The following is a 13,054-nucleotide window of genomic DNA, read 5'->3' on the forward strand; positions in this document are numbered from 1 at the left end:
CAAGTGGCTTGGAAGTACGCACCACTTTTAAAACACTGGTAGAGGATTTAAAGGACCAAAAGTCAGAGTTGTAGGTTCTGCCTTCATCCATGCTTCTCATCACCTCATGGCTTGTTTAAGAGTGGAGGCCCAAGGGTTAAATATTCATTACATGTTTCCGATTACTTCCACAAAAGCAGCGCCATTTGTTGCCCTCCATGTCTTCTGTCATATTTGAAAACAAAAGGAAAGTTTCAAGGTGCTCCTGACATGTTAATGCCAAGTCCCAAAGGCATGTTTTGTTTATGTTCAGCATGGTAAGATTATAGTAGGTGTTTACTGCATAATGCAAGCCTGTATGTAAAAGGAAAAGTGGCCATTGTTTGTGTAGCCAGTGGTCATTTTTTTCATTTGACATTCTTTCATTTGAGTCTAATGGCCATTTGATTGCTATGTGGGGCAATCACACCTGTAATTTTGGTCAAGTGCTCACACTGTAGCACAGGAAGAGAGGGAGGGAGAAGAAGTTATTGTTGTTATTGTCGTAGCAGTTTAACTGAAGGCCATGAAATGTACAGAATTTCTTCAAAGTCAACTTGTGGTGCTCTTGTAATGCTGCAGAGACGAGGCTGTAACGTCTTTCTTACTATTTGAAGGAAGTCCTGATGAAATAAAGATATCAAGTTGTTGTGATTCAAAGTAAGGCTGTCTAAATTAATGATAAAATCAAGATTCATTTAAAGGGGCATTTTCACAATTTTTTTTTGACATTTTATAATCAACAGATTAGTGCTAATATCAATAGCTGCAGCCCTAAATGCAATTATTCCTCATGATTGTCCTATTAGTTTTAGCTGTGTCACCCTAAGTTCCAATCATAAAACAAATAGCCTTTAGTATAAAGAAAATATTAATCAGAGTTTTAGGAGAGCAATAATTATAGTTATTTGTATTATAAAGTCATACTAATAATATGAAATAGTATAATATACAATATTGTGCAAGCTGGGTTTATGAATGAGACTGCGATCGATCAGTAACTCGTGTGTGTGGTAAGTGCGTTAGAGAAGCTTTTGTCAGAGTTGTGTAAGTGCTGTGCTCTCTGGCTGCAGACAACAACAGAGCAGAGAGCGTGCTGTGACCTGCCCAATTCTCCCACACTCCACCTTCCAGGTGCTGTGGGCCAGTTGTCAATCACTGCTGGCCCCGCCCCCCCCACGGCAGGTCAGACCCCTCTCCTTCTGATCAGCCCAAATGTTACTTTTCCCATGATGTGGCCCACATATGGGCCTCAACTGTACATGTAAAACACACATTTTGTGAGCAGTGTGTGTGATTATCCCATTTTACTTTTCTCCTAATAGAGCATCAAGCAGAGATATTTTCCATTTGATCTCAAGTTTAAAATGGGTGAATTTTCCTTTCCTCGTGGCCATTATGTGTGTTAGATACAGCCGGATATAAGCAGTAGCAACTCCAAAGTGTTGCTGCTTTCATAGGCCTGTAAACCCGGTGCTGTTGAGGTCCCTGTTAGTGTTGGTGCCTTGGGGTTCAGCTGTGAGAAAACACTTTGTGGCTTTTTTGTGATTGAGCATGTGTGTGTGGAGTTGTGTTTGTGTGTATGGTTGTGTGAGTGTGATGTGGTTCCCAGGAGGAGGGGGTCATGGAAAATGTGAACAGCACCGTGGTTTGGCTGGAGCAGACATGGTGGCCGACGGTTTATGATGGTCCCATGTTTCTGTTGTTGAGTGAAGAGCCGCCGCTATCAGCCTCACTGCCTGTCACTCCCTCCCTCCATCCTCCCCTCAGTCTCACCTCGCGTCCCCCCTCGTCCTGAGCAACTGCACCAACATGATAAGAGCCTGAAACACCGTTGTCACACCTCTTCTTCCCTTTCTGCCCTGTTCTCCATATCCTTACTTATCTTAAGCCTTTATTTTTTCAATTCGGTGCAGGGACACTCACGCATGTTTACACACACGCACACTGCATTCTTTCTCTCAGTCATATCTCCAAACTCTCCCTGCCTCCATGTCATCAATCCCCAGATGTCACTGCCACGGGATGAGTCGGCAGCGCTACGTCATTGTTGGTTTAACACAGTCTCTGGCCAGTGATAAGCTGTATCCTTCTTTGATCCTCCCCATCTTCATGTTCTAGTGACACAGTTTAGATGGCTATGCCAGCCTGAAACACTGGGCATTCCCTATTTATCACTGCCAACTGTGGCACAGTGCTGCAGCCCATGAACACATATTTCTAATCTGTTTTAATATACTGTATTTAGGGGTATGTTGTGTGCTGTCAGACATAACGTGGAGCCGGAAAATTATTATAAAACCATGGCCAAATGATGTAAATATTGTGTAATGCAGTTTGGCTGCTGGTTTTCGAAATCACGATAGAAGATATAGAAAAATATATACGATAGACATTATAGTTCTCAGTTATACATAAAATTAAAAAATTTCTGAATTTTGTTTTACTTTTGAATTAAGCTTTCATGATTTCCACCCCCTGTTGAACGTGTGTGTGTGTGTGTGTGTGTGTGTGTGTGTGTGTGTGTGTGTGTGTGTGAGAGAGCTGGAAAGTGAAAAAGCAGATGCGCTTGTTAGAAACACACAGTCTGGCCGCCTGGCTCCACCATCTGTTTGCAGCTGCTAATGTTTGTGTGTGACAGACAGTATGTTTGTGTGTGGAGGACTGTGTGGAAGAAAGCATACCGTATATTGTGGAACGTATATTTAAGTTCATTCCTTTCAGGTGAGGAAACAAAGCAAAGTCTACTACTTTTTTTTTTTTTGCCTTGCACCACACACACACACACACACACACACACACACACACACACACACACACACACACACACACACACACACACACATACACGGCCAGAAGTGACAGACTGGTGCTGTGTCCTGCTGTCCCTTAGACATGCAAGGAGAACACTTCTTGTGTAGTGTGCATGCCTGTTCATTTACTGTATGTGTTTTTTTTCATATAGCAAAAGGTTAAACAGTTTTTTTATTGCCCAGTGAAATGGGCAGCAAGGTTCAGTCAAGTCAAGTCACGTCTGATCTGGGGTCAGCTCCCAGCAGCTGATGTTTGACCACCTTTGGCTGTATGTGTCCTCACTTCAGAGCGGTATTTCCCCAAAAACATCTCACTACTGAGCTTGTTTTAGCTCCATGGTAAGCCAGTGAGGCAAAAGAGGATTAAAATCTGAAGAAATATATTTTTTTTTAAGCTCTGTTTGGAGTAACAGGGTGGTTTTTTGTGCATGGCAGTAGCTCATTCCATAGGGACTTGGCTTGGGAACCGGAGTGTCGCCAATTCAAGTCCTCATACGGAGTGTGGACTGGTAGCTGGAGAGTTGCCAGTTCACCTCCTGGGCACTGCCAAGGTGTCCTTGAGCAAGGCACAGAACCCCCAACTGCATGGGCAGCCGCAGCTCCCTCACTCTGACATCTCTCCATTTGTGCATATAGGTCCTGTGCATGTGTGTGTATTTCAGGCCTGTGTGTAACAACAGAGTGACATTTTTTTATTTCCCCTTAATTAATAAATATAAATAAATAATTAATCAAAGTATGTTTTTCTTCTTCTTCTTCAGTTAGGACAATACAGCAAGTGACACAATTCTTAGACCCATACAGTATAAATATAGTCAAGTTAGGAGTCCTCTGTGTGACTGCAGACTCTGAAAGGACACTATACTATTAGTCAACAATAATTTTGTTGTCATTCATTAAGCAAAAATGCCAAACATTCTCTAGTTCCTGTCTCCTAAAAATGTGCTGTGTTTCTCTTTCTCTGATTTATATAATTGTAAATGTTTGGGTTTTGGACTGATAGTTGGACATGAAGAGCAATTTCATATTGTCTTTCAACATTTTATGGACTAAATGATTAATTTAGAATGACATCTGCTTTGATAATATATTTAAGAAAAACATGTTTAAAGCATAAATGCCAAATATAATCTATCTATAGTCTCTAGTCTATAATGGTTATCAAATAAATATTGTTTTTGGACTGTTAGTTGGATAAAACAAGCAAATTGAAGACATCTTGTGCTCAGGGAACCTATGATGGGACCTTTATCACATTTTTCTATGATCAGAAAAGGTATCCTGAGCACATTAGGACACATAAAGGCACGCGCGCTAGGTAACTCCTGTCATTGCCCTTGACGTTGGTAATGGCATTACAACTGGAGTTGGTCCCCAGGCAGCGGACTATGGCTGCCCACTGCTTCTAATTAGTAACAATGGGTTAAATGCAGAGGATACATTCCTCGTATGTGCAAATAAAAAGAAATACAAAAGGGCATATAATTATGATACTATTATTAGCTGTAATTACTACTTGATTTACCTTGTGATCCAGGCCTGGTCTATGCTCGTAGACCAAACTGTAAAAAGAGTATGCTGGAGGAAGAGTAGTTACCAGCTGTGAAGCACTTAACCCCTTTGTTTTGCTACAGCGCTCATGTGTAACAGGAGGGGAGGAGGAAGGGGGTGGCGTTGGTATTTCAGACAGAGACCAGCAACAGAGATTAGATTGATTGAGTTACACACGCTACACTTGCGTCCTCAGCTCTTGGTGGCCTGTGTCTAATGGTCTTAGCAGTAAGCGACAAAGTGCTGTTTTGTTCCCGCTATTGTGTGGATGTGAATGGAGCAAAGCGACAGACAGGCTGCCCTGAGAGAGACTCAGGCACCCAGACCAGCAGCTCTCTTACTGTTCAGATGCGTCACACACTAAGGGGGAAACCTGTGACAACATTGGTGTTTTACTGATTTTATATCGTCTTTTGTCAGCTGTTAACACATAGGACTGACTGTTTGTTAAACCCTGTTCATTATAGTCACTGTTGCTACACCTGTCAGGCTCTATGTTCCCGCACTGCGCAGCACGCAGTTTACAATAATAACGGGGGAAGAGTTACCAATCTAAATTCTTCGTAATTTTGGAAACAGTGGGTCCTTTTATTTCAGACAGAGGTAGACAGGATTCTCATTTCTAGCTGGTGACCTAAGATTAGATTAGCTGATTTAGCTAACGTTAGCTCAGTGAATTGTTTGAAAACGTCGTCTCTGGCTGACTTTTTTTAATGTTTGGTTTTAAAACGAGAAACCTGTAAAAGGGTCTTTGATATTCAGTTGATGACTACATACATGATCTAATACTAAAAGACTGAGGCTAAAGCTAAATGTTTAAGGCAAAAACATAGCATCCTCCTCAGCTCATGAACCTTTTAGGAGACCAGGTAATTTTAGAAACCACATTGTTCTTATAATGCAGTGTAGACCTAGCTAATCTAAGTATGATAATGAAACATGTAAGATCAAACTGTTATTTTGTTCTAACATAACCCTGTTTGACTGCCAAGCAAACAAGAGAAAAGGACATGAATCAGGGGGGCCCTGCAGAAAAAGTTTGGGAACCATTGGCCTAAACTCTGATTTAGTAGCATCCAGGAGTGCCTTCCACACTGAGGTAATAACATACTATAGTGGATGTGCTAGTTAGTTAATGATATGCTCCCTGGCTTATGAAGTAATGCTGGGTTAATAATGTTGATAGTAAGCTAGTTAGCTGGACATTCTAATGATTGTAGCTTACGTTAGAGCAGATAAACACACTGTTGCATTCCTAAAGGCCCTGACACACCAACCCGATAATTGGCCGTCGGACAGTCTGGCGAGGTCGGTGACTCGAGTCTGGGTCGTAGGGCGGGCAGTCGGACTCAGTGACCAATCTGATTGGTGGAGCGCTAACCCAGAAATGGCGAGCGGGATGAGTGACGAACGCCTGTCAAAATCTGACGAAAATCTTTTAAAATTGTCGATCTGAAATGAAGACAGATTCAGCAACTGTATGGCCTATTTCTCGCTTAAAATGTTTTCAGAAACACGTTTCAGTGAACTATTTTCGTAAATTTAATAAATTACAACTTGCTAGTAATAATCAGTCAGTCATCTTTGTTTAAATTGGTCACATTGACATTTTGTGACGCACAAAAATGAAATTAATCTGATGCCAGGCTGACGGGAGCACACAACACTTTTTGCTTTTGTACATGGGAGGAAACGCACACAACTTAATCTAGTATTCAGTTAAAAGTAAGCAGGTCTGTGAGATCAGACTTCTAATTGTTCACCTTTTTATGAATTGACTATTTGGCTCATGCAAGCTAAACGTCTTTTATCTTGATTGATTGATTTATAAAAACAAATGACGTAATCACACAATGCGTCTGCAAAAAGTGTTAAGGAAATTATATTCTTGTGGTTATGTAGTTTAAGCACACGTGCAAAAATAGCTTCTCTCTTTTTTATTTTTCACCTTTTTGCCCCTGACCACAGCAGTCTAGAGGGGGATAAAGAAGAAACACAACAAAAGATGAGAATGGTTACATATATATTTAGCCAAAGCTTGCTACCCTGAAAAAGAAAAACAACAAACCCTTCCCTCAGTTTTCCCTCTCGTTTTCTCCATGCCACAAAATTACAATGTGCAAATTCATAAACGTATACGCTGTTTTTGCACGCTGGAAATAAACACGACGGTTGGGAGAAAATGTTGCTGCAGCGCTGCCGTGGCGTTGAAGCAGCGTTTTTTGTGTCGAGGAGTGGGTTCAGTCCCCTGCTATTGTCTGTCTGTCTGTCTGGCTTTACTCAACCACACACTTCAAACCATGCCACTGATTACTAGTTTAGAGTTGCACTAACTGCTGTCTGGTCCCTGGCTAACCTCTGAATAACCTGGTGTGTGTGTGTGTGTGTGTGTGTGTGTGTGATCCTGTGTGTTTGTGGTGTGCTCTGTTCATGCATGTCTATGTTTGTACACTACACAGTGAAAGTATGTGTCTTTATTTGTGTGTTTATCTGCGTCTGTAGGCTTGTTGACAGTGATCTTGCGTGGCCTGTGCGCTTGGGAACATTTCTTGAGGCATTTTGGGGAGGTTTTACCGCCAACCTCTGATGTCACTTCCCCTAAGCCCGAGCCAAAGGGGGGGGGGGTAAAAGGGGGTGTAGTTTGGGTCAGGTGGGGGCTGGGGTGGCATAACCCAAAGCAAAGCTGATTTACTCACCCATTGTAGCCCAATTATTCACATGCTGTGGCTGTCTCGCTCGGTGTGTGTGTGTGTGTGTGTGTGTTGGCATGAACGCCCAATAAAAAATACAAGATGATGCCACATTACAGTGAGCTGTCTTAGATGGATTCAGGAGTAAGGAATGTGTTACGGTTTCCAAAGGGGCACGGCTGTTACAAAAGACAAGTCTGATTCAAACAACAAGGCTGTAAGTCAGCAGTTTGTAGCTCTTTCATTCAAGACTCGCTTGCCTGTGTCTTTTCTCTCCCGCTCACTCAGCCTCGTCACACACACACACACACACATACACACATATATATATATATATATATATATATATATATATATATATATATATATATATATATATATATATATATATATATATATATATATATATATATATATATATATACACACACACACACACACACACACACACACACACACACACACACACACACACACACACACACAAGCACACTCCTTCCTTGTGGTGCATACTTGTGTCAGGTGTGCTCTGTTTTTCCAGTCAGTGTAGAGAGGAATCTGGGCTGGGGTCCAAGCTGACTATCAACAGCACATTGCCAGAGCCCGGGACAAGAAGCAACATATCCACTCCATCTTTACTCCTCCTCTTTCTCCCTCTCTACTCCTCCCCCCTTTTTTCCCTCTCCTGTTCACTGGAGCTTGTCGTGTTGTATTACGGTCTTTTTATACTACAGTTTGTCTTTTTTCTCATACTTGATGCATTTTGTCTCTCCGTTTTCATTTACTTTCATAAAGATTTTTTAATCGGTTATCAGATTTGTCAGTGACTTTTGTCAGTGTTTTTGTATGGAGAAGAGGTTGTTCTTTCCTGAGTTTGGAAGTGTGGGGATGTTTTTTGGTTTTGTGGTGTAGTTCCTGTCTAACAAGGCTACAACGTGGCCACCACCCTTAAAATGACACTGCTTTTAGCTATGTCAATTAATTCCCGTTGACAACACCAGCATTAGCCCTTGGTGGCCCGGGTTTTATACTGGGAGAAAAGTTTTTTAGGTTTATTTCTGTGTTGCTTACGGTATATATACAGTATACTACAGGTGTGACTATATAAATATAGTAAATATACTTGTGCTTGTGTTTGCTTTACTTCAAAGCTCTGTCCTCATCACAGACGAAAGCTAAGAGCTGATGACTAACCCTGAGATGATTGTGTTCAAAGTGTTCCCCAAAGACCTGTCTCAACCTTAAAACCTGTGTGTGTGTTGCACTTGCATTTGTTGCAGTAATTAACAGTTTTATGAGTTTGTTATTGACATAAAATTACGTTTTGTGGCAGTAGCTGACAAACAGTGTTTCTGTGGAAGCATCTGTGCCACCACCACATGTGTGTGATCTTACACACTACAACACTGTACGCTTCAGTGTCTATCACTGTGCTGCTGTCGGGCAGAGAGAGGGAGAGGGGAGATAAAAAGGAAAGGAAAGGCCTCCCACACAGGCAGATATGAGACTTAGAAGCTCCATTAGTTCCTCAAAGCCAGCTGCTGGGTTCAGATGGATGTCTGGTCTCGGCTGTTTGATGTCCATTCATCCATAGCTTTACATCTCTGCCTCTGTCTCCCAGCTTTGCTCGACGCTGGGCCTCATGGGGCTGGAGAGAGCGCAGCTGCCATAACTATAGGATAAAGCTGTCTGCTACCATGCGATTCCTGCCTTGGCTAACATCGTAGCACCGCCGCTGCTGCTGCTGCTGCTGCCGCTGCTGCTTCTGTTATCGCTTGTGATTCTGCTAGCACCAACTGGTTTTTGTTTCTGCTTGTGTATGTGAGGTAGGATGATAATGTAGGGAAATATGATGTGGGAAGGTTTGATAGGAAGAATGTTTACTCATTAGAGCACCACATAATTTTTGTATTCCTGTGGGCTCAAATAATTAAAGTTTTAAAAACTATTTGTCAATATTTTTCCGGAGTTTCTTGTTATTGACTAATCCATCTCTTTTTCATCTATCCCTGCAGCACCCGTTCATCCTCCTCCTCCTCCTCCTCCTCCTCCTCCTCCTCCTCCTTCTCTCCGGACATCTTTGGGAATGGGCCAGCACCTTGCCAGGGTGCATCTTTCCACCCAGTGGTGTGGCTGGCGTCGTGCAAGAGTGAGGAGGGCGACGGCCAGGTCATAGAGCCTGCCCCCCCTCTCTCCGCTTGCTTGCTCCCAAGTGACTTTTGACCTTTGACTCAACGGGACCTCCAGCCAGCCATGCCCTTCCGGCTTAAGCTGCGGCGCACACGGCGCTACAACGTCCTGAGCAAGAACTACTTTGTGACACGGATTCGTCTGCTGGACAGCAATGTGATTGAATGCACTCTTTCAGTGGAGAGTACGGGACAGGAATGTCTGGAGGCAGTGGCTCAAAGGCTGGAGCTACGGGAGGTGAGGAGTTTTTTATTATGTGACCCATGTACATGCTTGTGTTAGACTCATATGTCAGCTAATATTTGGACATTTTTGGAGGTTTGTAATTGATCTAAGCAAAAGCAATCTGTACCACATTTTGTAAATGCAGATTTTTATCATTTCTTGATTTAAACACATAAAGGCAATATAAGGAACTGCTAACTTTGCAGATGCACATATCAAGGGTTTAATGAAGAGTTTGTGCTGTTTTCACTGTACCAAAAAACAGAACTCTGAGGGACACATTGACTTTTTTTCTTTCTTTTTTTTTTCTTTCTTTTACAGTATAATTTATCGATTAGCCTTTGCCAATAAACCCTATACTGTCATTTACTCGATAGATGGTCAATGCATCATGAGCGCTATTGCCCAGCCCGCTGCGTGTCCTTTTATAAATCTTTTTATTTGCAAAAAAGAACAGCAATTGCTTACAGACATTTGGCAGCAAACATTATTTTTTTTGCTCCAAAAAAAAAGTACTTATTTCCAACATATATACAGGGTATTGTACCAAGTAGGCGATAAAGTAAATAAGTACACATAAAATAAAAATAAAGTAACAATATAAAAAAATATATACAGAACAAGTATTTGATACACTGCCGATTTTGCAGGTTTTCCTACTTACAAAGCATGTAGAGGTCTAATTTTTATCATAGGTACACTTCAACTGTGAGAGAAGGAATCTAAAACAAAAATCCAGAAAATCACATTGTATGATTTTTAAATAATTAATTTGCATTTTATTGCATGACATAAGTATTTGATCACCTACCAACCAGTAAGAATTCCGGCTCTCACAGACCTCTTAGTTTTTTTTTTAAGAAGCCCTCCTGTTCTCCACTCATTACCTGTATTAACTGCACCTGTTTAAACTCATTACCTGTATAAAAGACACCTGTCCACACACTCAATCAAACAGACTCCAACCTCTCCACAATGGCCAAGACCAGAGAGCTGTGTAAGGACATCAGGGATAAAATTGTAGACCTGCACAAGGCTGGGATGGGCTACAAGACAATAGGCAAGCAGCTTGGTGAGAAGGCAACAACTGTTGGCGCAATTATTAGAAAATGGAAGAAGTTCAAGATGACGGTCAATCTCCCTCGGTCTGGGGCTCCATGCAAGATCTCACCTTGTGGGGCATCAATGATCATGAGGAAGGTGAGGGATCAGCCCAGAACTACACGGCAGGACCTGGTCAATGACCTGAAGAGAGCTGGGACCACAGTCTCAAAGAAAACCATTAGTAACACACTACGCCGTCATGGATTAAAATCCTGCAGCGCAAGCAAGGTCCCCCTGCTCAAGCCAGTGCATGTCCAGGCCCGTCTGAAGTTTGCCAATGACCATCTGGATGATCCAGAGGAGGAATGGGAGAAGGTCATGTGGTCTGTTGAGACAAAAATAGAGCTTTTTAGTCTAAACTCCACTCACCGTGTTTGGAGGAAGAAGAAGGATGAGTACAACCCCAAGAACACCACCCCAACCATGAAGCATGGAGGTGGAAACATCATTCTTTGGGGATGCTTTTCTGCAAAGGGGACAGGACGACTGCACCGTATTGAGGGGAGGATGGATGGGGCCATGTATCGCGAGATCTTGGCCAACAACCTCCTTCCCTCAGTAAGAGCATTGAAGATGGGTCGTGGCTGGGTCTTCCAGCATGACAACGACCCGAAACATACAGCCAGGGCAACTAAGGAGTGGCTCCGTAAGAAGCATGTCAAGGTCCTGGAGTGGCCTAGCCAGTCTCCAGACCTGAAACCAATAGAAAATCTTTGGAGGGAGCTGAAAGTCTGTATTGCCCAGCAACAGCCCCGAAACCTGAAGGATCTGGAGAAGGTCTGTATGGAGGAGTGGGCCAAAATCCCTGCTGCAGTGTGTGCAAACCTGGTCAAGAACTACAGGAAACATATGATCTCTGTAATTGCAAACAAAGGTTTCTGTACCAAATATTAAGTTCTGCTTTTCTGATGTATCAAATACTTATGATATACAATAAAATGCAAATTAATTACTTAAAAATCATACAATGTGATTTTCTGGATTTTTGTTTTAGATTCCGTCACTCACAGTTGAAGAGTACCTATGATAACAATTACAGACAGGAGCAGGTTTAGTTATGGAGAATGCGGTTTCTTCTTAATTTTCGGGAAGAGTCTTTCAAAATAAAACCCCAAAGCATCCCATCTCTTATGGAATTTGTGGATTGACCCTCTACTGGAATAGTTAATCTTTTCCAACTTCAGAAATAGCATTCATCCAGGCTGAGGCTTTGGGTGAAACAACATCCTTTTCCACCAAGAAGAGTTGCAAAGGCAAACACATCTTTTAGTCTACTTGTCATTTGTATATCTTCCCCTGGAACACCAAAAATAGCCATTTCAGCACTAGGCTGGATCAGGAACGATCACGTAAGTCATTATATTTTTTTGAAGATAATTTTTTGGGGCTTTTCCCTTTATTTGAAAGTGACAGTGGATAGAAAGGAAAGGTGGGAGAGAGAGATGGGGGTTGACACGCAGCAAAGGGCCGCAGGTTGGACTCGAACCTGGGCCGCTGCAGAGGACTCAGCCTACATGGGGCGCACGCTCGTACTGGGTGAGCTAGAGGTCGCTCCGATCACATAAGTCCTTTACGTTAGAGTAGATCATGGACAGCCTGGCCTTAGAATAATGTGCACGATGAAGAACCTTAAATTGAATTAAACCAAGGCGAGCACATGATGTTGACCCATTTACCCTACCCAAGGCATTATTCAATATTTCATCAGAAAAACAGTCAAGTATGTCAATTGCTGGCTAATCCAGGAAGGAAAATAGTACTTGAAAGTTCAAAAAGTACTTGAAAATTAAATATTGCCATTAACAGTCATGTTATTTGACTGCATTGTTCACAATGCTCTTATCCAGATTATTATTAAGCAGGAGAGTGTATAGCAAAATCTCTTATAATTCAAATTCATATCGTCGCACAAAATATGACATATCACTCCTTTGTAATCACCCATATCTAGCATGCACTGAAAAAAACAAGTACAACTTTGACTCTCACACTTTCACACATTTATGAATGCATTGTCAGAATGTGTTTGCATGTGTGGTGATGGCCAAACGTCTCTTCCCACACCCTGTGTATCTCCCTGCCCTCTGCTGTCTCTCCTGCAGGGTCCTTGTCTGTCTCTAACGATGTGTGGCTACCTCTGTTCTCTTTTCTCTGCAGAAGAAAGAGATACTGCTCATTTCCCGCCCCCCCTCTCCTGTCCATGCTGTGTGTTTTCTCTCATCCCTCTCTTTCTGTTCCCTAATTTTCTTTACATTTCCTTCATCAAGGTTTAACTCATACAGGTATGTAGCTTTGCATGGGGCCTGTTGTTTGTACTTGGAGTTGTTTTGCGTGTGAAAGGGCAGGCAGTTTGTTCACAGAACGCAGAAAATATGTTTTTCTTTGGTTGACGACTTATTAAATTGGATGAATACGTGTGTTCAACTGTGAGTCTGCGCCAGCTGGAGCTGCTGACAAAGTGAG

General features: G+C 42.2%; 1 protein-coding gene across 2 annotated transcripts in view; it reads left to right on the forward strand.

Moving 5' to 3' along the window:
• LOC144533050 (tyrosine-protein phosphatase non-receptor type 14-like) overlaps positions 1 to 13,054 on the forward strand; it is a 37,823-nt gene that overhangs the window by 1,433 nt on the left and 23,336 nt on the right. Inside the window, exons 1-2 of one of the 2 annotated variants that reach the window (XM_078274140.1) lie at positions 8,492 to 8,898; positions 9,088 to 9,499. In XM_078274140.1, the coding sequence (XP_078130266.1) occupies positions 9,326 to 9,499 (174 nt within the window). In that variant the 5' untranslated portion in view covers positions 8,492 to 8,898; positions 9,088 to 9,325. Of the gene's footprint in view, positions 1 to 8,491; positions 8,899 to 9,087; positions 9,500 to 13,054 lie in introns of those variants that run through there. The other variant, XM_078274139.1, reaches the window with a different exon arrangement.

Source organism: Sander vitreus, chromosome 18, assembly GCF_031162955.1.
Source record: "Sander vitreus isolate 19-12246 chromosome 18, sanVit1, whole genome shotgun sequence".
In the NCBI taxonomy this organism is placed as follows: domain Eukaryota; kingdom Metazoa; phylum Chordata; class Actinopteri; order Perciformes; family Percidae; genus Sander; species Sander vitreus.